The 25,957-nt window shown below is 38.6% G+C and overlaps 1 protein-coding gene across 8 annotated transcripts in view; it reads left to right on the plus strand.

The window, feature by feature from the left end:
* FHOD3 (formin homology 2 domain containing 3) overlaps positions 1 to 21,346 on the plus strand; it is a 366,964-nt gene extending 345,618 nt beyond the window's left edge. For all 8 annotated transcript variants that reach the window (XM_088171487.1, XM_088171498.1, XM_088171447.1 and 5 more), the window contains 2 exons: positions 1,723 to 1,884; positions 15,899 to 21,346. In XM_088171487.1, coding sequence (XP_088027613.1) covers positions 1,723 to 1,884; positions 15,899 to 15,981 — 245 coding nt within the window. In that variant the 3' untranslated portion in view covers positions 15,982 to 21,346. The remainder of the gene's footprint in view (positions 1 to 1,722; positions 1,885 to 15,898) is intronic.
* The last annotated feature ends 4,611 nt before the right edge of the window (positions 21,347 to 25,957 follow it).

Raw genomic sequence — 25,957 nt, forward strand, 5'->3', positions numbered from 1 at the left:
AGTTGTACTGGTTTGAAAGCAAAAACCAGTGAGAGACTCCAAGTCAGTAATACAATTTAATAAGAATAAATAAATAAATAAATAAAATACATGCAATAATACAAAAGAAAACCACTGACAGAGTCAGAATACAACCTGACACCCTGTCAGTCAGGGTGTTAGCAGCAGTCTGTATAAATGGTGGCTGCAGTCCTCCTGGATGACAGATGTGGTTCAGTTGAAGCAGTGTTTCTGTAGAAGGTGTAGTTATCCTCTGAAGGTCCAGCAATGATGTGGAAAAGGTCTGACTTTCCTCTGGGATCCAGTGGAAAGAGGCTGCCTTGGTGTTTCAAATCTCAGTTTTTATCTAGGTAGGAAAGGCTTGGCTCCTCTTTCTGGCTGGAGCATCTCCCAATGGGATGACGTAGTCTTATCAGTCATACAGTAGGACTTAATGGCCCATTAGCAGAGGATATCTCCCACAGAGATAAGGATCACCACCCCTCCCCATTTCAACAGATGGTGATAGAATACACATTTTTGCATTGTAACCCAGGACAGTAGTTCATTAAGGCATAAAACCATGATCTTGGCTAATTCAGAAGTTTCACAGCCCCAGTGTCAGCTAACTAAAGTATGAAAGTTAAACAGAGCAACAAGCTGAACAAGCTGAAGTAATCCACTGAATGCTGATCATGAGAGTGTCCTGATTGTGAGAGTCAGCTTGTGTTTTCCAGAAGAACAGCTGAGGCAGAAAATGGGTGAGCCAGACAAGAACTTGTCAGGAGCAGTGTTGTAATAGAACTGCTCCTGAAAAAGCCAGGAGATGAGGCAGCTGAGTAAAGGCCTAATCAAAGCTAATTATGGACTTCAAGGATATGGTATAAAATGGCCTTCTTGGTGATTTCTTAGCTGCTTGCAATTGTATCACATGCATTCTTTTGCAGAGTTCACTGTCAGTGTTCTCACTGCGCACTAACCTTCAAATAATTTAAAAACAAAACACACACAGAACAGTACGCAGTGGTGGAGGAACCCAACGACGTGTTACACAATGCCCTGTGGAGTAAGGAGTGCCAAAGCCTTGGGTTCAGAAACATGGCTCACTTGTTTGCTTGTGGTTTTAACCAAAACTGCTTTCAGCTTTTCAGCTTGCCTCTTACTCTTACTCTTACTCATAACAGAGCACACAAGCATGCCAGGACACGTACAGCTCTGTGATGAGAAGGTGAATTCTTCACTGTGAAGGGGACAAAACATGTCAAACCACACTTTGTGCCCTTCTCTTGTCCCTTTGCTCTAGGTTGTGATACAGATGCTCAGAAATTGTTACATCTTTCTTTCACTACAAAAGGACCTGTGTTTCCAATTTGCATCGATCTCTAAGATGTGCCATGTCTTCTAGTGTCTTTGTAATAGGAGCAGAGAGAAACATGGTCACACAATACTATCCATCCTTCGCTTATAGGCAGCCTCTAGCAGGCATTTGCTGGAGACAAATGTGATCAAGAGAAAGACACCGAGGCTTAAAGGAATAGGAAGTGTGTATATAAATATACGTGTATTAGAATTGTGTTTGAGCTCTTGGCTCTCTGCTGGTGCAGCAAGGAGTCTAGGCTATTATTTAGAAATTTTCTCCATTAGGCACATTCTTCTTCTTTGGTCGAATTGAAGTTGGGATGACTAAGCTGCCAGCTGTAATTTCCCAATTTTTCCCCGAATTCACTTGCTGGACTTTTCCAGGCCGTATTGGTTCATGGAACGCTGGCAACGACGACTCCCCAAACGCGACGGATGACGCCGCGGATGAGATCATGGATCGCATCGTCAAGTCTGCCACACAAGTGCCAAGCCAGCGAGCGGTGCCTAGAGAGAGGAAGAGGTCACGAGCAAATAGGAAGTCATGTGAGTATAAGGCCAATAATTGCTCAAAATAAGGGAATGTGCAAATATTTTTGTATATCGGTGTAGAAACTTTGATAGGCAGACATGCATTGGGAGTGGCTTGAGTGTGTGCTGATGATTGGCTTATGTTCCTCTTCAGTATTGTTTAAACAGTGTTGTATGCAGTGGGTGACTCTGTCTTCTACAGAACTTGAAACGTCCTTAGCACAATGAGAAGAATGTTTTGTGGTGCTTTATGACAGTACCTGTGCATAACTAGAGAATTCAGATCAGGACTGCAGATGGACAGTGCTTAAAATGCTGTCTCCTACTATGAACTGGCATAAAGATTAATAATTGATTAATAGTAGCTGAACTTAATCATAAAGCAAAAAGTAGTTTGAGATATTTCACCTTTTAAAATCTTTCTCTCTCGTGCTGTGTGCTATCTTTCCGCAGCCCTGAAAACAAAATGTCTACTGCTGCTTGGTTGCAAAGTGGTTATAGAGGAGTTTAACTTCCACTGGGAAGAAAAGGTAGCACATTTATAAGGTGGTCTTTCAATGGTGTAGTGTGGCCTTGGGGCTGAGCTGCGGCACCCAAGTTTGAGGAGTTTGGTTTCATGGTTTAGTAAATCCAATGTTTAAGAGGTGATGAACCTTCTGGGTTTGCTTGTTTGTTTTTCCTCATATGCAGAAACTAGTGCAAATACTATGAGAAGGATAACTACCCAAAGAACGTAAGATTTTAGTGTTTAACGTCATTAACCATTTATGGCTTTTTGACTACCTTTCCGTCCATTTTTTTAGCATTTCTGGGAAGTTAGGACAAAGAGGAGACAACAACAGTGAGTGAAAATTGACACAGATTTTCTTTTTTGTGGAGTTGTTCTAACATAATGGGTGATCAAAAACACTTGGCGTTTGCTATAAAAACTAGCATGTGCTGAAAGAATATTCACTTTCCCCAACATGCTAAGAAAGGAACTTCTGCATGTAGCAAAAGCAGAGGAAAAGTGGGCACTCTTGGAGATGAGCCAGTCTCTAAACAAGGAAAATGAGCTGACACTGGATTGTCTGTCTTAATTTCTGTCATACACTGTGCCTTACCTCTTTCTGGCATCACCTGCTGCTACCCACTTCCCCACACAGTTCTGGTGCTCTGCACGTGCTGACTGCTGCAGTTGGCTTGTACATATCAAATAAATCTCCTATATGTTTGCCTTTGTCCATGCTTTATCCCTGTTTCCATGGTTTATCCCATGCTAAAGTATTTCCTCTGTTGGCAACACTATCTTCGTACATACATATACCAAAACCTGTTATTCCTAATTTTTGCCAGATACCTTTTTTCCCAAGGAAGCACTTGCTGCAGAAACAACAAAACAGGATAATGATAATAAAAATACCATATATTTTTCAATGGAACTACCTTTTATACTCAGCAAAAACATTAACAGGGATTAAACATTCAGTAAATGTTTAGGCTGGAACTGATTTCCATTGTAATTAATCATGATAGAATCCAGTTCTTGTGCTTGTTTGTTCTTCAAGATCTGGATGAGACTCTTAAGTGGATTAAAAGACAGTTTCAAAACAAACATAAAGTTCAGTAGTTTAATGTCCCTTTTAGCTGACATGTACAGAAGCGTAGAAGGAGAATATCCTAACTGAACTGTTTCACTCTGATAGATAGTCAATATACTAATGATGATGAACTAATGAAGTAGTTTGTCTTTAAAATACACTCAGCGGGGCTGATAGTATGACATATCCAGGAAATTAAGAGAGATCAGCCCTTGCTAGTGCATGATGTGAGCTAAGTGAGCAGAAGATATCCTAGTTAGAAACACATAAACATATAAGAAAGTAGTTTTTTAGGCATATCTCAATTATTTAGATTAGCAGACACTATAATATTTATTACCTGTAGAGCAAAGAGACCCTATTATCTGATAGGTTTAATACATCACCTTCAATCTTCAGACTCCCATACACATCTTTTGGCTTTTGTCATGAGCTTGGTATTCAGTCTATTCACAGACATCAAAGAGAAACTCACTTGAAAGGAATTATTTTCCCTGTGCATCATATTGCATACGTCTCATTGCTTTCAGTGCACAACTGGAAATCTTGTCAGGCTTACTTAGCATTCAGCAAAGATTTTACTGAGTATGACCTGAGATACATGGTTTTAGCAAAATCAGAAATCCAAAAGATCTACATGCAGTTACACTTTAGACATTTGCTGTATTTCCAGCAGAAGGTTCTCATGGGCAAGGGGTTTTCTCCTATAAAAAAGACAGTGAAATGTGAAGTTTAAAAAAAAAAAAACAAACTAATTACTCAAGTCATTTATAGCTAGGGGGAAGCAGTTTTATGGAAAATGTTATGTTAAATTCAGGAAATTGTTGCAATGGGAAAATGAGACATCTTGACATGTTCATTTGAAACATTTTATGTTTTGTGGTTGTTGAGCAGTGTGACCATATCTGGTACAGAGGGAGCTTGGTTAGGGCATAATGATATAGAGGAGTTTGAATGCTCAGGATAATCACCAGAACTATAGAAAGAGAGGAAGAATAAGGCAGGGAGCCATCCAACAAAAGATAGATGGAAATATCTGTTGGTTGAAGATAGGAAGGGTCACTGATAAATAAAGATCTGAGTAGTAGGATGGAATTTGTTAAGTGGGAGCTGAAGTGAATTACAGAAATCTAAGGTACATGGTAAGTGTATAACAACTGGGTTCCTGTGCTGATCTGGAGAGATTCTGTGCTAGACCTTTACACAGGAAGATTTTCAGGATAAAATCTGTCATTTAGAAGTACAGTAATCAACTGGAAGTCACTGCCTTAGGACAGGTGTTCAGTGGCCTGCCTACTAGATATACTAGAGTGGCACTATATCTGAGAAAATAACATTGCAGTTGTATTTGCTCATCAGAAAGCCACAGGACTGAATGAGCCACAGAAACTGAAATGCTCTGTCACCCCCTCGAGGTAATTGTTCAAAGACATCTTCAAAGGAAGTTGCCATGGGAAGCACCTGCTCTTTGGTTTTTTTCTCTCTTATATTTATGTTGCGTGTAAAAAAACAGACTCTAGCCAATAGAGATGTCAGTTCAGCATGTTTAAAAGCACAAAAATTAAGTTGAAAATATACTGTTTCTGTTCTTGCAGTCAGAGGGCAGCTTTCTGTGAGAAGGTTTTCTTTAACATTATATGGAGATGTTCAACTTAGCAGTGAAAAAAGATAATATCATTAGGATTTTCTGGTTCTCTGGTAAGTTTAGGAAAGCCTTCACAAATGGCTCCATAACAAACAATGAGTAAGGGAAAGTTGGGATAAAAAAATTTTAACAATCACTCTACTTAATACTCCAAATTCCATAAAGACTAGCAGTATCATCCATAAGATACAATTTTTTACTTATGTATATTTAATTAAAGAGCGTCCTCAAAAATCCATAATAGCAAATAGGAAGATAATACTGTTTTCTTTCTTATCCTGACTGTCTATTTAAATATAGATCCCTTAAGAGAAAATCAGTCTTCTCAGGATTAGACTCTAGCTGAGGTGCCATCGCTGTGTTGGTTTCATTGAACTGGATGGATCTGTCCTAGGAGAATGATACAATTCCTGTAAGTCAGCATCAGGAAAAATCATACTCCAGTTTTTTAAACATAGATAAGGATATGGAAGATATCTGCACTAATTCTGGCATATGCTGAGAAACACTTGTGAATGCTTAGAAATTGTGAGCAATACTGTTGAATTCCTTAGAAATAAATAGTCAAAGAGGGCTGTTTATTTCTAAGGAAATAACTCTTTGAGCATGGCTTGTCTGTGCAGCACTGTTTGCATCTAGATCTTCATCTGACCCTGGGTGATGAAGTATAATGTAGAGCTCGGGTGTGACTGGTATTTGGTGGTGAGGAGCACCGTGATGGTTTTATCAGATGCTGCTGGAGACACTGCATGGGGACAGTACAGAGTGAGAGCCTTGTTTTCCCACACATTTGTTTTAGCTCAGAGTGTCTCTTTGTGAGCACACACACTCCCATTAGTCGTAGATTTTATTAAAATTTAAAATCTGCTTTAGATTTGGGTTAGAAAAGAAAGTTTGGAACACATAACAATTGAATCACAGTTTAATATTCGACTGAGATGACTTGATCAAACTGATTTGTGATGTTTAAAAAAGAGAGAGACATGATTATGCTTTATTCTTTTATCAGGCTTTGAAATCATGTGCTAGCCTAGTAGTATACCCTGTGACAGACCCTTGAGGTATGGAAACATCTCATAAGGATTTATTAATTTATTTGTATAACGGCTTGCAGGGAGTAAAAAATATTTACAAATCATGATGCAGAAATGGATCTGAGACACCACTCCAGTAGGTGGAGACAGGAATTGAGTCAAGTTTACCTGAATCCTAGACGAGTAAACTCAGGGCTGGTGGATTAAATTTAACTACAGAACATCCTAGGTCAGGTATTTTATGCTGTAAAAGTGAAATAGGAATCAGCCTGGTGTCATCAGGTGCTAAAATGTGGGAAAGAGCTCTGCCAAAGGATGAGGCATGGAGACCAGCTTTAGACAAGTTTTAGTACCACATGCAGTGCTGCTTTGGAATAAACATGTTGTAAGCAAACAAAGTACTACATGGGACACTATTTGAATCTAAAGGTGCATACTTTTTGTTGAGCATTCTTAAGGCGCATTATTTAACTTTTTCTTCATATTTTCTTTGTTATTTTCATTATTTTTCAGTTTCATGTCTCTCCACTTACTTTTTCTGGCTTTGAAAATGTACAGAAGTGCCAAAATACCAGGAGGGAGACTGTTCTTCTGGTATTTATAGCCTGACTAAAAGCAAGAGTTAATGGAAATTATACTTTTTTAAAAAATTAAAACCTTGAGAGAAGAAAGACTGTATAAAATGTTTTAAAGGCAAGCAAGTTTACTTTTAATTTGCAATTAATTATTTAGAATTTGAGTAGCTGGATCCTATCAGGAGTTAGAGTAGAGGGCAGAGTAATCTAGTTAGTGATGCGTATTTAGGAACCATTCTTTGCGTTTAAGAAAAGTAAATGTATGACTGATGGAATTGAGTATCAAAATCTGTTTGTCCCTACGCAAAGTACTGAGCCTTCAAAAGGCCAATACATTGTTTAAAAAAATGTAATTATTGAATGAAAACAGAATGTGAGACAAAGCATTTAGAGCTCTGGCAGCTGGAAGGTTATCTCCATTAGATGCCAAGATAGCTTGAGTCTTGGATGCCTTTTAAGTAATACATTTTTCCATCCGTAGGATGGCAAGATCTTTGGAAAAATAGGAGAATAAAACTCCATGATTTATGATAAATAAAACCAAAAGCAGTAAATTTAAATTATTAATAACAGTTAATGAATTAATAATAAATACAGTTGACCACAGTAAGGTCTAGAAATTGATGTATCTGATCAGGGTGAGGTCTCTGTAGTCCCCTGTCTTATCTATGCCAAAGGCTAACATCAATATCCTACAGCTGTAGGAGAACAAACAGGAGAGGTAGAATCCTAGAAGCACAGAATCATTCAGTTGGAAAAGACCTCCAAGTTCATCAAGCCCAACTTTTGGCTAAGTACCACCATGCCTGCTGTTCTGTTGCATAACCATTAGCCATTAATTGCATAACCCATAGGACTTACCATGAGTTTTGATAGTTGTAAATTTATTTAAATCTTGAGGCTGAATACCTGATTCCATGCTTTTAGTTTTGTCTGTTGTAATTGTGATGGTTGATATCAATACAGTTTCTAAGTTGGCACACATTTCTTTATAAGTGTTCACTTTCTGCTTTACAATGTGTATTGCAGGGCTTTTTAATACCTCTCTTTTAAGAAACCTGATTTTGACAGATCAGGGTAGACATTCTACTTCTTGCATGTTCAAATGTATAGTACCTCTATGTTTTGTTGGCAGTCTTCATTAGTTTCAGATTGTATCTCTCATACATCAGGGTTTGTTCAAGAGTGTTTGCCTGGTCCCAGCACTGTAGAGGGAACATACAATCATACTGTACAATTCTACATCACATAGCCTTCAAAACAAAAGAGTTTTTGAAAGGCTGGTTTAAATATCTGTTTAAAAAATTGCTTGTAAAAGAGGCTTAAATTCATTTTCCACTCACTATTTTAGAGGAAACTGTGAGTCATTTCTAAAATGAGTATTATTCTGATGGAAATTATTTCTTTCGGGACTCCTAGCCTCAAACTTTCTGATTGAAACAACTTTTTTTTTTTTTTTTTTTTTACTAGAGGTCACATAACAAATTATCCTAGCCTGCACAAATATGTACATTCCTTAACTTTATGTTGGATTCCTGTACCCCTATTAGAGATTTTGTGGACTGTAGCCTTTGCTTAAAACCAGGCAGCATTGTTGTAATATAGCAACTGAAAAAGGGGTGAGGAGTCAGAAGTCAGTCCCACACTGATGTGGGAAGTCAGAATTAAATATGTAGTGTTTACAAAAAACTACGTATCTTTTATCCCTGTTTATTTCACTTCACAAGGAGAAGGGAGATATGAACACAAGACTTTCACATGTACATGTACATTACAACCCAAGCACAAAGGGCATGGTGTAGGAACAAGGAGAAAACTGCTGCAACGATGGGTGATCCCAGGTGGTTTTAGAGCAGCTGTCACCTCATGGGACTAAGTGCCTGTCCAGGTGAAGCCAGTGTCCCCCAGGATCTGACAGCACAGGCAGACCATCCTTGTGCTGTGTCTGCAATGCTCGGAGAACCAAATGCAGCTTCCCGTGGGCTTCTAGACAAAGACTTACAAGTGATGGAATCTCTCTGGCCATCTTTTCTTAGCCAAGTGGCACTTCCTTAATTTCAGGGGAGAGCAAAACTGAAGGTAATGCAGGGAAAACTGGCAGGAGATGAGTAGCTGATGAAGAGTAAGTCCTATCAGTATTATATGTAGGAAAAAAGCTGTTCCTGTTCCCTGACTACAGCATATTGGCATTGACATTTTCTATATAAGTACTATTATGGTTGCTACCTTTTCAACTGTAGTTCTGTAGGAAGAAATAACTTCATTTGTTTGCATCTTACAGGAGATACAAATTGTTTTTTTCACTTTTGCCAGTTTGCCACTCACTGCATCAGTGGATTCATCTGTGTTGCCCTCTGATTTAATTTTAACTGATGTATTTTAAAGGGAAAAGCTTTTGAATTCTTGTCACAGGATTCATTCCCAAAAGTAGGAAGTTTTAATATTTTAAAAAATATGGATAGTTGAATTGTAGACTATTAATCCAAATTTAGGATATGTATTTTGTTTGCTTTCTCTCAGGATTAAAGTAACTTGCAAATTTTTCACTAGTCAGTAATTTAGTCCTTATTTGCATCATCATTCCTTTCTGAAAGATGATGTCTTTCAGCATCCTACTAAGAGCTTGGCTGCAGTGAGTCGCAGGCTGACAAAATCACCGAGTTCTTGTGGAAAGCACCTCATGTGAGAGCGAGAGAAGGCAGAGAGGTACAGGGCGGCTTTTCAGGCTGCCTTTCTAAAGAAGTGCAGCAAACAAACAGGATCCCTCCTGAGTGGCTTTGCAGAGCACGGCGCTGCCAACGCTGCCAAAGGGAGCCCTCTGCTGCCACCAAGGAGGTTAGCAGGAGCTGGGAAGGCAGGGGTTTGCTTGGACACGCGTGTCACAAGTGTCTGGGGGAAAGCCTCTCTTAGAAGGTAAACAAAAATGTTTCACAAAAAGCTATTTTGCATTTATCTTGACCCAGCACTATAACCAATAAATAATATATTAGATAGATATAGATATAGATAGATAGATATAGATATAGATATAGATATAGATATAGATATAGATATAGATATAGATATAGATATAGATATAGATATAGACATATGGCTTTCTTTAGGGAGAATAACACCATCTGATTAGTGAATTTACAGGATTGTTTTGATGACAGTTATTTTTCATCTGATGGGCTAATAGAGAGAATGCCATTTTTTATTCCCCAGCATGGATTCCTAATGGGAATAATTAATTTGCGTTCCGCAAACCTGAGCCCAGGTGCTCAGTTTGGTCACACTCCTCTGCCAAGTCACTCTCCAAGAGACATCTCTGTGTTCAGAGCCTGATTAACCTCCTTAATGGGCTATTTTAAAATTCCATATGAAAGGTAAAGGCTGCAGGCCTTAAGTTAGATAATTTACTTTTTGTATCCCATCTCCTGTCTTTTTCCAACCTGTGCATTGATAAGGCATGGTCTTGGAAATAGTGGATGGTGACTCAGTCATGCAGCCTTGGTTGCTGGTGAGCTTTATACTCTTGATGCTTTACCTATTATTAGTGGAATCACTTCTGACTGACGAAGTTAAGCCAGAGAAACTATGAAAGAGGTGGCAGCAGGATTGCTTTGAGAAGTAACTCTTCATAATGGAATTCATGTAGATTAAGAGGATTTTGTCACAGAAGGCTTTCAAGGAAGGAGTTAAATCTTTTCTGCTCTACTATTGGAACTGTGTAAATGATGATCTGTGAAATGCATAAAGTTGGAAACTTTAACAGTTTCAACTACATGTTAAATATTACTTTGAAAACACGTATGCTCTTCATGCAGTCCAGGTTCTCTAAAGCAATGCTACTTTTTGATCCCTATAACATAAGCCACTTGGAAATGAAAAACAAATTTAGCTTTCCTTATGAAGTGCCAGTTTGTCCATTCTCACTGCTAGACTCCTCTTTATGTCACAGCCACCGTAAGTTACACTCAGAGGTGGTTGTGACCTACTAAATTTCTTGTTTGGAGAGGCTTGTGCCATCTGTGAAGTGCTGACAGGTCTCCATAGCAAAGCTGCAGAATAATAATACATAATAATGTGTTGGTTCTGAGAGCTTTCTATGTGGCTGACCCAGACAAATAACCACATTTCAGTTGTCTGCACTTCTTCAGAGAAGTGTGTAATATACTCCAAAAATTCACCTGCAGATCTCTGTAAGAAAATCACTACACATGATGTTATAGTATTTCTATTAAGCATTTAGGCCTACTCATATAAAGCAATGATATATGCATAATTAAACATAACTTATACAGACAGTGGCATAAAAATATGACAAGGATTAAAATAAGAAAATAAGAGCAAGTTTTTTGGATTGAACTTTTGAGTTGCAAACTTCCATTGCTGGACTCACTGTTATAAAGTCCAAGACAATATGTTAAATGTAAGTATATGAGAGCATAGACTAAGTGTGCAAGCTGGATGTGGATAGGTAGCAGAAAAGAAACTAAGATACATTGAATGAAATGAGATGATGGAGCTGGCCTGTATTGTCTCTTATAATGTGCCCTTCCTGCTGTTCCTCACTGTGTAATTTACAGCCACTTGGAACTTTCTTTGTTCCAAATCAGCAGCTTGCAGCTGCTTTACCTTTGCAGCTGGGACTGAGGAAAAGTTCTGTGGCTGCCACATCTTTGTAGCAGGAATGGTGCTCATTCTGTAACTGCCAGAGCAGGAGAATGGTCACATCTATTCTACCTTACAAGTGACTCACACAAATGTAGACACACATGCCAAAAGCCATTGCAAATGCAAGAATAAATGGTGCCAGCCAGATTGATTTTTACTGTTTGTTGAATCTTAAAAAAAAAATAGTAGGGAGAGAGGAAATTAGAAGTGCTATTTGCTCTTTAAACAATAACCAAACTCTAGATAACTGTAGTCTCTGACAAAGCTATGCTTCAGGAATTACTCTTTTTTAAAATGTTTCCAGCATAGTGCGAGGGCTGTGTATCTCTGTAGATTTTGACCCAACAGGCAGAGTCAAATTAATTGAGTTCATCATAAGCACTCTGCATTCTGACAGGATATCAAATAGAATTCTAGATTTCATGATTAACAAAGAATATCATACCCTCTAACCCCAGAAAAACAACATTTACTTTCTTGGCTATGGGATCTCAGCAGACTTTGCTTGTGACAAGAGCAAAAGTTATTTTCTCTCTATGTTATGTTTCTTTAGCAAATGTTTTAAAAATTTCTTGAAGAACCTAAAAGGTCATTTAAAAGTCTTATTTTTATTGTCACTGCCTCCAAAATGCATTCCATAACTCAGTTTAATGTGATCTGCAGCAGGCCAAAAGTTTTACAAGCCAAGATATTATGTCTAGTCCAGTTAGAGACATGACAAAGTTCAGTGAAGCGGGGAGAGTGAAGATCTAGGTTGAGAAATTTAATTTTGCATTGTCTGTAAAACATGGAAGGAAAATATCTGCCTGCATTCAGTTTTTGTGATGGAACATGTTCATGACCTAAGGTAGAGGAACCTTACCAAGCTTTATGAGGAAATAGACAAATGACTGAGGATGTGAAGACAAGATTCACCCACCTCTCACAGCAGTTTTTGCTCCTGCAGATAACTCAGCTTTCTCCTGGTTTCATCACCCACAGTCTTCCATATTCAACAAGTCAGTACAGGGAATAGTGGGGATGGAGCTTGTGTTACTATGCATGCTGCACCCATCCACTGTATCTTCAGATGAGGGAATGTACTGTAATTTGTGCATATTAGATACAATTTTTACATAAAGAGACCCTTTATTAAGCTACTTTTATTTCTCTAAATGCATAATACTTCAAACACTAAGTGGCTTCATTTGTGTCAGACTGGCCTGTTGCATTATAGGGTTAAGAATTCCCTCATTTGAGTCTGGACCATGGTTCTGTCAGCTGTTATCCTTCCAGTTGTCTATTGATGGTGAACAGCTTTAATCTTGCCAGTAGCCACAGTATATTGCAGCATTTGGCCCCACATGCTTAGTTTATACAAGTCAGCAGCCATCAGTTTTTATGGGAATCATTCTGTCACTGAAAATACTCTTCACATCTTTGCTTTTTATTAGTTTCTTGACAACCTCATTATGAAGTTCTGCATTGTTTAGAGCTCTTTTTTCCTCTTTTTTTTTCATTTTTTCATTTTTCCTGTTGGCCTTTATACCTTAAGTTACAGCAATATTTTAAACTCAAGTTAACATTCTCTGTATTAAAGGAGAGCTAAGTTAGAACCAAGGGATGTTTTGTTTAATTAGCTGCATATGTCCCAGCAATTCACTGAGTATTGTTTTGCAGTGGCACAAAAAATACAAGTATGGGGTTGGTCTCTAGACTTCTTGTTTGAATCATACAGCAAACCCAGAACAGGGCACTCATCTTTCCTACTTGCTAAATACAGGATTTCTTTTCTTCAGTCATCAGTGGGTTAATGCAAAAGGATGTCAGTCTAATACTTTAGTATGTTTGATAGGTTGGCATCTGGAGATTCAGAGATTTATCTAGTTTAACATAAAGAAGACTACTTGCTTTTCCATGAAGATGGTTTCTACCGTGGTATTTTAACTCCTAATTATGGTTTCTGAATATAAACTCCTGTACTTTTTTCAAATAAACCTATATGTTATTGTAAGTCCACTTGACTTTTCCTAGTAGACTAGTAATTTTCTTACTCAGGCTGATGGAGGAATTTAAACAACTGTGTTCTGCTTGGTAGAAGTTACAGAGGCACTCATTTTCCTTTCAGTTGTTAAATAGAGTCTCGGCTCAATTATTTGTGCAGTAGCAATTGTACTGACCTAAAGAAGGTTGTTATAGATATATCATAAATAAGAGCAGAATTTAGCTTAGTTCAATGCCTGACCAGTGTTAGCAGAGAATTTCAGTTCCTGTGAAATGTTTACAAACAGGAATAACAATTTATTCTCTTCCTGTCTGACAAGAAAAAATAGCTTTATTTTACAGTAGTTACTGTGCTCAGTTTGAAAATGTGAGTGAGTGAGTGAGTGAGTGAGTGAGTGAGTGAGTGAGTGAGTGAGTCTTAGAGACTCTGGGATATGTGTGAGAGCAGTCCTGAATGCATTTGGTTTGACACTTCTGCGGAAGTGTCTAAAATGAGGAAATTCGTTCCACATTTGGTTTTCCAGTTCACTTTTGGATCAGTGGGAAGATATAATGTCATGTAGACAACCACCCTGGGAAAGTTTGGTCCCCTGTATTTTTTAGCATGACACTGGTGGTCAAACAAGCTACTGTCCATGTTTGGTTGTTGATATTACAGAGGGTAAAGAAAAAAACCATTCAGGGGAGAGGCAGTGCAGGCAGCTAAGCAGGTCAAATACACAGGGAAATCCATGGATTTAATATGACAGAAATGTTTCTACTGCAGCTTTCTTGGATTTTTTTCTTCCAGTCTTGATACAGTTCGTTTTGATATAGAAATAAGCATTGGGTGATTGACTGAGACCTTAAGATTCTAAGGTATTCCACAGCATATGTCTAGAAATTAATTCTTGTCACCATGGACATTTTGGATATCAAATCTGAGAAGCCAGAAAAAATGCCAGTGATATGAACTGACTCAAAAGTCCTGTTGGGTATTCTTGACCAAAGAGACCAGAGCATTTTCTGAAGAGTATTTCTCTTCTGATAGTACTTTTTAGGTCTTTCTTAAACTTAGCTTTGTCAGTTTCATTTAACCTTGCAGTGCTTTTAAACTTGGGAGATGTTGCTGATCAGTATTGAAGGAAAACATGGGTATCCTAATAGGCTGTCATGCAGACCCATGGTGGTGTTTAATAATACAAATAATCTAGGAGAAAGGAGTGAGCTTTAAAAAAAAAGTTTTCAAGTAAGGGTTTGATAATGGAGGAACTAGAAATGTGGCATTCCCAGCTCATTTGATTAACCTCAGCAACTGATGAAAGTGGTTTGACAATCAAACATAGATCCTGTTCATTCAACCTGCATGGTATCAAATGTTCAGATATGCCATATTCTTCCTTTATCTTATCCTCTTGTTTTCTATGCCAATTCATTCCCTTCTCTCACTCCTGCTCAGCCCTTGAGTGTGACCACCCAGTTTCAGTTACATGGACTGAATGTCTCAGTAAATGAGAGATCTTAATTGTGCTAAATGATGCAAGAACTCCTTGACCACTCTTTGCAATTGGTTTCTCTAAGATTAGTTTCCTCTAAAGTTCACTGTTTTGAGGCTCCAAATATATTCTGTTCAATATTAAGTCACTATTTATGCTTTGCATGCAGCTTGAACTTCTTAATGTGCATTTTGTACTTGAGGAACATTAAAGTGTGAACACCCCACTTGTGTCTTGAATTAAAGCTCATCCACCTGAAAGTCAGCACCAATAAAACTAGGAGGACAGTGATGCTCAGTGTGTGCAGTCACACAGTCACTTGTTTCTGAATAAAAAAGGCAATCACAAATTTTAAAACTCTTGTCAGGGGGCTAATGTTCAGAACGCTCTATGGAAAATTAAGAAACGAGAGATTTTGGTTTAGATTTATCATTTAAATTCAGCTAAAATGCTGCAGACTACCAATAGCAAAGATGACACAAATGGCACTAGGATGGGGGAACATTACAAAAGGGAGCATGTATAAAAACAGTAGTTTTAATGATTTTAATTAACTATAAATTGGTCATGTTTATAGTCTTTTAACTTTGGGAGGGGAGGGTTTTACACATTTAAAGACTCTAAAAGGATTTAATAGTGATAAATTCAATAGATCCCTATAAAGATCCTAAAGCTCTTTAAAAAATTCATATGAAATTATAAAATTATAAGGCAGATGATACTTTCTATGGACTGAAAACCAACAATTTCAGAGAAAAAAAAAGTCTTAAAAAGCTGCAGTATTTTTCCTTAAAACTTGTTGTTGACTAAATGTCGAATGACAAATGTATTTTTGCCTGACTGTTTGGAGTTGCTGTTGATGCTCCCATGAATTTGCCATAGGGCATAACTCCTCGTTTCTGAACTTGAGGCCCTAAATAGATAGCAACTTTTGATTTGATTGCATGTTAACAGGGATTTTTGCAGCTGAAAGTCTTGTGTAATTATGGATTCTAATAGTTTGCATTTTCTTTTTTGTGTTTTGTTTTGTTTGGGTTATTTTTGGTTTTGTCTGCTTTTGGAATTCATGACTGTGCAGTGAGAAGGACACTAAAGAGTGGGCTAACACCAGAAGAAGCCAAAGCACTGGGCCTCATCAGCACTTCTGAGATGCAGGTTTGACATCCCAGAAGTGGCAACAAGAAGAGCCGTTCATCTGAAGCACACAGGCTGAGAACTCTTCAGCGTGGCATTGAACTGCCAGCCTCCTCTGCTGCTCCTAACATCCTGTCCTCTGTTAGTTCCATTTTAATAAGCAACAAAAAGCAAAACCCCACATCCAGGGCAGAAGAAGGGTGTGCCACAGCTCAAGGTGACATCCGGACGGTAACTGAGGAAGAATTTGAGTGTTCCTAAGTGAAAGCACATGGCTTCTTCTTCTTCTCATGGTGTGTTGATGTGGGTAGGAGGGAGCTCTCTGAGTTATCTGTCATTATGTGAGCTGTGTTTACGTTGGCTTTCCTTGTGCCCTGTTTTAGTCATTGTAAATGTATGGCATTTTGTCAATGCAAGGAACAGTCCTTAAAGAGGCAAAATAACTCCTGTTACAACAACCCAAATTTTTTTCAAGCAGATTCATTAAGCAAAGATGCACAGTCTGTGCAGCCCTGTGGTTTGTTGGGTTTTTAATTATTTTGCCACCAAAGAATGTAAAAATGTATGTGTACCTTTGTATATGTACAGAATGAATGTGTGGACATGTGTGCATGTATCTGTACATATGCAGTCATGGTGTGAAATCATGCTTTTGCTGAAGCCAGCTGGACCATGATTTTCACTGTGGGGCCTTACTGTTCCACCTGGACAGGAGGAAAAGAATGTCTTTTTTGCAGGAACTCAGTGCTGTTCAGTGTGATTCACCCTGTGGGGCAGGCCATGGCCTGCAATACAAGTGAAGAGTTTAGGATACTGAATTCATGTGCATTAATTTTAATTAATTGTTAAAATAGCAGCATGCACACAGAGGAGAGAACACAATTCCTCCCTCTTGTTGAGCTATGGTTGTACTTTGCATTTGTACAGTTTCAGAGAGATCTACGTCAACAATTTTACATACTCGATAAATGCATTTGGATGCTAAGATCAAGAAGTTTTGTTCACTTGCCTGTGCCCTTCATGCTGCTTTTCTCTGCTGCAAGATAATGTGGTGGTGATTTTATTTCAGTTTAATGAATCTGAATATGAAATAGCCCTGCTAAAAAGCCTGCTGTGTTTTTTATGTTCTTTACTGGTCTTTTGTGATTATCCTTGATACAAATGGAGTGGGTACCACAGTAAACAACTCCAATATATTTGCCCCTATCTCACAGTTTTATAACTGACTTTTATAACTGCCCTCAGCATGTTTGAAGAACCTTTAGTCAACTCATCTGCCTTTAAGTGGAAGACATACACAGCAGTGAAGATGAATTGAACAGTCACCCCAGCCAGTGCTGAAGTATTTTGAAGAGAACTGCAAACAACAATAACACAAAAGGGAACTTTTTAAGCCAAAGTCTGTATATGGCCAATAGATCCTCAAGGATGCACAAGATTGTCTCTTTCCATTGCCTTAGCCTCTAAGATTAAAGGTTTGTCTGCACAGCAGTAACAGCTGAGACTTCCTTCAAGCTGGTTAACTGAGGAACTGCAGCAGTTTAGTCATGGTAACAGGGTTCGATTTTGGCTGCAAAACACACTTGGAAAATAGAGTTAAATTATAGTCTATGCTGGGGTCCTAATGCCATAGCTATGCTGCTTCTGGCACCCAGGTCAGGTACTTCAAGTTCTTCTACTCTGCTCTCTTTAAGGACAGCATAATCACTGAAGATTGTTCAAGAGAGTTGAACCAAACACAATAAACCTTTGAAACCATGGCCATCCATCACATTGCATTGAGCATAGCATCCAAGTGATGACAGAGCCAGGTAGCTGACAACACTGCAGCAAGACCTGGGGCTAAACATCCTACCTATGCTGTCCACCTCTTGATTGTAACATTTCATTCTTTATCTGCTGATGCCTTGGATCTCCCATGGAACAAAAAGTCACTCATGAGCAATGGTTCTTAAGAACAGCATCGAGTTTGATGTGGTTTTCCCCTCAATTTCTTAAAAAGCCGATTTTACAAGTAGACAGAAGGCAGTAGTTGGGTAATCAATACAATATGTTGTGTATTTGAAGGCTATGGAAAGGAAGAAGCTGGTTAGGAAACAGAAGTGGCATATAACTAATTTCACTGTAAAATAGGCAAGGCCCATGAGCATCTGCATTTTAAAGTGGATCTTTATGTGCTGCTCACCGCTATGGACGTATAAAGTCTTGCTCAAGGATGCTTAGAACAAAGAACTGAAGGTAATGGGGGTTTGTGGAGGTGTTTGAAGTCTGAAACAAGAGGAAGACACCCTGAATGTAATGATCATGTTGAACTGTGCTACTTGCTAAATGATAAAAAAGCAAAAATGCAACAAAGTACATGTATGCTGTCAGAGATCCTATATTTGATTGGAGAGAGAAAAGCAAAAAAGTCTTTAAAAATTAATATTTTAATTAAAATATGCTGAATGTGCAAAATTAGTGACCACTTGGCTGTTGGTGGCCACTTTCTAACAGGGAACAAATTTGTGTTTCATTTAAGCACAGTACAGTGTCTGTCTCTGAAACATAACATAGCTGATAAATTACTAATAGTTGGGCACAAGTATTTTTAAAATCGTGCAAAAATTGTGCAGAACTTTATATACTCCTTATCAAGGAGAATATTAAATATGGGGAATAATATAGGTTGGAATAAGTTCAGTAGAAAAAAAAGGTGGTTTCTTTCAGATTCTCTGGATGTGTGTTACATGTGAAGCAGATTCTTCCTTTTCTGTTCTCCCATGGCATTTGTTTTTTTGTTTGTGCTCTCTATCTGAAAAATTGATAGCAACTTTTCTGAAGAATAACTTGGTCTTGTTTATGCACTAGTATACAGTCAGATAAATTTCACTGTCCTCAGCGTTTATTGCAACAAGATCATCGGACATAGTGTAGCACAGTAACTTCAGGAGAGATTTCCGTTTTCGTTCCTGATAAAAATGACCAACTAATCTGTTAGGTGGCAGTATTTCCTCCAGAGTCTGCCAGCATGTCCTGACTGTGGGAATAACATTTATTCCCCTTCATCTAACTAGGGGATTCCAGATGAAGTGGAGGAATTCACTATATCTGTGTGCCTCTCTCTGTCTAGTGAGGTTTTGAGCTGCTGCCTGCCCTTCCATCATTGGAAGAGCCCACCATAAGGATGTAACACTTGTTTTAAGACAAGTTTTATGTGAAATATGGATTGGTTTCTGACAAATGTAAAAGTCTTGGATACACAATGTATTATGTTCCCATTTCTCTCTCAAAGATCCATGAAGGCTATTTTTAAACACTTGCAGCCATAATAACTACCTCTCTTCCCTTTCTGATAGATACAGTCAGCTGCAAATGCAGTGCCCAGAGCACTGTGTCTGTTTGACTGCCACCATAATGCTTTCCTGATCTGGATGCTGAGGTAAACTTTAGCACATAAAATAACCTCCAAAGGGAAGCTGTCCTAATTTTCATTCATCTCACTTGATGTTTAAAAGCAGACTGCATGTAAATACTATCTATAATCTCACTCCCTAGTGGAGATAATGCTCAGTCGCAGTTGCATGGCTGCAGTGAAGAAACCCCCATGGAATGCCTGTGTACCACACTTGAGAGTAAAAGATCCCTCACAAAAGTTAAATTCATCACTCTTCACCTTTCAGTCAGGCCAGGCACCAGGCTCATAGATTCCAGATGTTTTATAGCCCCTTGGCTGCTATGTATGGCCTTTCTGTTTGATAGCTCCTTGTCCATAATCCAAAATCAACATAAAAAATGGTGGTTTAATGAGGGTCTTTCTTTCTCCCTTAAATACTGGAAGCAGCTTCAAGCATGGTTTTAAAAATACATTTATTTTTCTCTTTTGACACCCTTGTTTAGTGAATCTCTGCAGTGGTTGATTCTGCCAGCAAAGTAAGGCATCAGTTTTGTAGATAGACAAAACTTTGGCTTTAGCATAATAGATAATCACATGTGAATATCAAGATACGAGTTACTGTCCCAATTTAACAGAAATTTTGAGTCAGTCTTGATGTGAGTGAGCAGCAAGGGCCTCCTGTAAGGCACTGCCTGCCTCTATCCAAAGGATGCACAGGGACATGGTGTTAGGCAGAAGCAGGAGCATATTCCTCTCTCCTTTTCAGTCCTGTAGCTCACTGCACAAGTTCCAATCCTCTTGTCTCCTTCAAGGCAGGCTGAGTGTGCACTGCTGGGCAGCGTGACCCTGGGACACAGTCAGATGGTGGCTCTGTGCTTGCAGCAGCAGCAGGACACAAGAAACAAGTGTTTAAGCTGGAAAGAACACAACTGTTGATGTTCCTCTGGAGGAAAAATTGCCAGGTACTTACAGGCTCTGAAAGAAAATAAACTGAAGTGTTTTGAATGAGAAAATGTTTGGTTGTAGGCAACCATTGAAAACCATTCATGAACATTTGAACAGCATATAAGGCCTACCTTTCTCTGCTTCAACTGGGGCAGCAACTGGCTCAGTTGGCATTTCAGATGCAACCCCAAGAAGTTTTTGGCAAGGAGTTTAATAGCAAGGAGTTTCAGAGATGTATAATTTGATGTTTATGCCAAAAAATAAATTCTAATTAGTCCATTTCACATTGAGTGGCAGATAGATATATTTTGTTTAATCACTATCTAATACAGAGGCTTCTGTGAAAGTAAAGGTTTATTTGTAGCATTGGATGCATTTCTCCTTTTTAAAGACTGTCTTTGCGCATTTAGTGTCCTTTTTTGTGAGCTGGGAATTGTAAAAAAATGTAAAGTAGAAGAGGACGTGTTTCCTAGACGAAGGAGAAATACTGTAAAATTGTGTAAATGTCACTACTCATGTTTTTCCATGTTCTGTGTAGCATAGTGTAAAATAGGCTCTCCAGCAGTGTTATTCTGTGAATTGTAATTTAAAAAACAAGCCATGCATGGTCAGAGATATTACCTACAGGTCCTTTTGGTTGAGTTTTTGGTTTTGTTTGTTGTTTTCTCATTTTAGGTGAATTCATTCTATGTTAAATTTAATTGTCCATGAAAATGCATTTTTATTTCTGTTTTATTTCATAAAAAACTTGAATTACTCTTTTAAGATTTTATTACACATGAAGCTCACCTACCATTTGTATTGATCCTTCAGAAGCAGTGTCACATTTAGTATAAACTAGGGGGGATTTTATTTTTATCTGCCTCTTCTCCCCCCACTCTTCCCACTTTACTGTCTGGAAAGATCCAATCACACCCTATGTTTTTTGGTTTTTTTTCTGTGCCATGCAGGGTCAATATGGAAAACTGACCACAGACCAGTGTTCAAAATTTCTTGATATAAGTAGTTAAAAAGCTCACCTCTACAGCGTTATGTAAACACATCTTGCAATAAAGCTTTATAAAGCACTGACTGGGCTGGTTCTGGTTTTCTTGCTGAAGCCAGTCATGGGAGCTTGGGTGGAAAATGGAAGGGGGATCGTGAATGGTTTTTCCTCATATCCTCCATGTACCTGCATTGCCATCCTGTAGGCATCAAAACAGCTGCCATTAAGCCATCTGGGTGGCCTGATCATAAAAAACTTCTTTTACACCTAATCTGAGCCTAATTCCTAATCTTGAGTGAAGAAAGTGAAAATGTGTCTCTGGTTCTCCAGGCTTTCAGTACTCCAGCCCTACAAATCCTCACTTAAACATGCATGGCACTGCCGTCAGCTTGGAGTGGGTTCCTGCCTAAAAAATACTCTGTGCACAGAGCACACAAAAGATACGAGATTTACAGAAGCAAACATCAATAAGATGAAAGAAAACCTCTGTGTAGGGAAGCTTTTCACACTGTCTCTGCATCAAGATGTGAAACACTGTCCTTGCCAGAGCTTCGGAGCTGTAAAGGTGGCCTGTAAACAAGACTTGCCTTTAACTTGGCTGAAATGCATTTCATGCATCATCGTGGAATGTGTTTTTCTGGTGGCTGCCTGTGAGCATTCCTGGGGAGGCAATGGTCATGCAGTTTTCTCTCTTTGCTGGTCTCTGATGCTTTCTTTTACTGCTATTTCCCAGCACTTGAGAGAGACTGAGCTGACAAACATGGCATGCCTGCCCCTACAGAAGATGAGCTGAGCTCTGCCTGTAGGTTCAATGACTATGGTGACAGGGGGGTTAAAGTGACATATAGGAACTCAAAATGCTCAGACTTCCACTGCTAGTCCTGGAAAAAAGCTACTCACAATTGTTCTTTTGAATTGCATATGTAATGAGGTCAAAATACATTTTCAAAGACAGCTGCACATGCTCATAGCGGCACCTTAGAAAATAAAGTAGGTTGACAGAGAGTCTGAGAGAGAATTTTCACCTATGCTTTCTGAGATTATAGAAGCTGATATACAAGACTAGGTATGTAAGCCTTCCTCCTTTTTAATTAGTTTTTAAAGTTATTTCAAATAAAAAAGGTGCTTTTTGGGATATGGCTACATCCCTGAAAGAGCTGCTTAGCATTCCAGATGCACTGGTGTAAAGTCTAGAGGATGAAAGGCTACTAGCCAGAAATGTGGTAATGCTTTTTAAAATAAATATATAAACCAAGTTTATTGGCCAGACACTTTTCTATCACAGCATATCCATTAGCAGTTCTAAATTCCAGATGTGCAGTGACAATGCATACATATATTTTTCAGACCTGGTGCCCAGTCAGAGCTCATATGTTGTCACAGAGAAGCCTCTGGCCTGTAGTCAGGGAACGAGTAAGTATGCAGATTATCCATTGCAAAGCTGCATGCCCTGGTTTATAAATCCTTTAGAACAGTTTGAGAACAACTAAAGAAGCAAAAAAACCAAACTATTTTTTCCTATCATAACTTCTCCAAGTTTTCTGATGGGAATGCAGTTTGGAAAAGGGAGAGGGCTGTTCTCAAAGCTTCACCTCTTGCAAGTTTCTTTGCAGGAAATGAAGAATGATGCCTGCATTGGCATCTCTCTGATGAGATGGACTTCTGCTGGGAAATCCCAAAAGGAACACAGCCTACGTGAAGTGTCATGCCAGTGAGGGCCTCTTCACAGCTTTTTCTGAGTGAATTTTGAGTAGGAGCAGGACTCACCTGTCTGAGGAGGTATTCTGCTCAAAAATACTGATTCTCATTTTCCAGCATTCAGAGTCCAGTTCTGTCTGACATCAGCCTCTCTCCCACTGCTCCACCAAGCTTGCTCTCTTGCTTGAGCCCATTCCAGAGCCTGTAATTTGTTATGTAGCTGCAAAACACCACGGAGCATGTCACTGTACAGAAGATGTGTACCAGCAATGTGGAGGCTGAGACACTTTCAGTCCCTGGGCATATCCTGCTCTGTTATTATTGTTACAATGAGCAGAAATGCTTTAAGTGTATGCCAAAATCTTGCAAATAAGTTTGTAGCCCTCTCATGATGAGTGTTCAGGTCTTTCTGCCTAGAAAACAGACAGAATGCCTAGTCTTGAATTTTGTGTGGCTTTTCCTTTCTTTCTTCCGTGCTTAATACAAGAAGAACAGCAGTTAACAAGCAACAAAGGAAATTACTGTCAGTGAAATCCACAGCACTTAAAACTGGGCAAACTTGAAGGCAAAGGTGAGTCAAAGCCATGTCATAGCCTCCAGTAAACATTCTGCTTATTCCATCTGAAGGCTGCCTTAGCCAAGCCTGTCTTGGAAGAGCTCTGCATTTGCTTTACAGCAGTGGTTTGAAATGTTCCCCCTGGTACAGGGAGCACAAAGCTCTGTCAGAGCCTGGCAGGGCTCAGGTGAAGGGCCAACAGGTGACAAAGGATCTGGAATCGATCCAACTCGGGGGTATATCCACCACTGTAAATGCAAGCACCGTGACTGCCTGCTGGATGTAAACATGTGTACTGTGGACTTTGGAGTAACCTGTGAAAACATGTTTCTCCCAGGAATCTGAAAACTACAGCAGGGTAAAAATTCTCCTTTTTAATAAAGCAATGAAAAACTGAGACTCTTGAACGAGATCTCAAAAAAATGAATCCTCCTTCCATCATTGTCCAAGCTTCCTATAAATATGCACTGGGAGGCTTAAATAATCTTGGCAAGATATAGCAAAGGAAAATTATTGTTAAAAAGAGGCCCTGGATATTGTTTCCACAAACTTTTTCCTCACATAAACTTACGGAAAATTATTGACCTCATAGCAAAGTCAAGAAAGAAAGAAACTTCTTGTAAAATGGCAAGATACCTATTTGAACGTGGACTAGACTGCCTTCACATAGTTCTGGCTGGAACACCTCCCAGATGTACTGCATTAATTATGGGGAGCAGTGGCTGCACAGGTTAATAAAAAAAATCTAAAAAATCTCCCTATCAACACTTCTGATCTAAATAAAACTAGCTGTGAGTGTAATGATAAAGAAAGTATATTGAAAATCAGGCAGTAGTGACCAAAGCCAAATGAAAATTTGATGATATTGGCTCTGTGAGCAGTGGAAAGAGCCTGATGGACTTCAGCAAGCCTGAATCAAGCCCCCAAAGATAACCATTAGAATCTAAAACTCAACGGAAAATGGGATTTCTTCTCTGGCAAAAAAGGCCCTAAATCATTTTAACCTTACCAGTTACACTGGGGAATTCTCTTTGAAGAATGGACAGCACACCATAGCCTGAAAACCAAGAGTGAATCCTTGTTTCCAGAGAAATTATCTCAAATGTATTCAGATTACAAGCATGTGGGACAAAACATAGTTAGCATCCAAAATTATATAGTCTGGAAATTCTACATCTTTTTAGAAGCCAAAACACTGCAAAGTCTGAAAACAACCTTGAGGCAGTCAGTTTTTGGGGTTTTTTTTTCCTATGGAATGTGAAAACTATTACATTTCCTCACAGGAAAATAAAATTTCAGTAGAAGCTCTATTGCTGTAACAAAATTTTTACTATTTCTTTACAGAAAGACACTAGTAGACAGGTTAATAGAAACCAACAAGTTTAAGCTTAAGGCTGGTCTTAAGAACTCTAAGAAGTTTCTTGCCAACCAATTTTGCTTAATGTAAATAGTTACTTCTCCAAATCCAAATCTCCAAGCTAACTTCCACCATCTTTAGGGTTTTTTTTACTTTTCTGTGATAGGAATTACTTGGTTGGCATGCATAATGATGAGCTAATAACTTATTATTTGATAATATCCTATAAATCTTTCTAGAGGTAATCAGGGTATTCATAAAGCTGTGATTACTTGATATAAGTTAATCTGAGAGTGGAGCTTACATTATGGTATATAATGGATAAATATCCATATTTTCAAATACCTCTCAGCAGCATTATATAATTTATGCTTATGTCACAGCACAAGTGGATTTTTGAATGTGCAAGTGGATTCTGTAATTTGGTAACTTCTTATTTTGACTTCAAAACCTATTTTTTCAAGGTGGGAAGGAAATTAGATGGTTATATGAGTGGTTTAACTTCGGAGAGTATTTATTGGTAAAGGGGATTGACACTATTAAAAAGTAGCAGGGTTTACTGCTCTTTGTGTCTTTCAGAGCATGACTCTCCACGCAACAATGAGGCTGAAGATCTAATATGCTGGGATATGGATTTCCTGAAGAATGATCAGCACCTATTTCATACACATTCTTAGTGTTCTCTTCTACAATCACAACTTCATATGTGTTTAGACATCATAAGCTCACACAGTCCCAGTAAAGGGGATGAAGGCACTTATGAAAATTCCATCAAAGTCCATTTGAGTCCATCAGAGAGCACTCCCCACTGCAGAAAGGACACTGGGAAAGAAGGTAATTTGGGTAACAGAAATTAAATCCAAAATTGGCAATATGGGTAAAAATAAACAAAGGAAGGCCTTAATGACAAAATTCTTATTTTGATATATAGGCGAACCCAACAAAGAAAAGTGCAGATATAATTTTAGAAGCAACTCTTCAAGCATTGGACTAAATGAAGCCCAAATGCAGCAGTGAGTTGGACGATTGGGAAGGGAACATTTAGCTGAATGTGAAGGGAAGAAAGCCTTACTTTTAGAGAAGTTT

This window comes from Sturnus vulgaris, chromosome 1 (assembly GCF_052056855.1).
Source record: "Sturnus vulgaris isolate bStuVul1 chromosome 1, bStuVul1.hap1, whole genome shotgun sequence".
NCBI lineage: Eukaryota > Metazoa > Chordata > Aves > Passeriformes > Sturnidae > Sturnus > Sturnus vulgaris.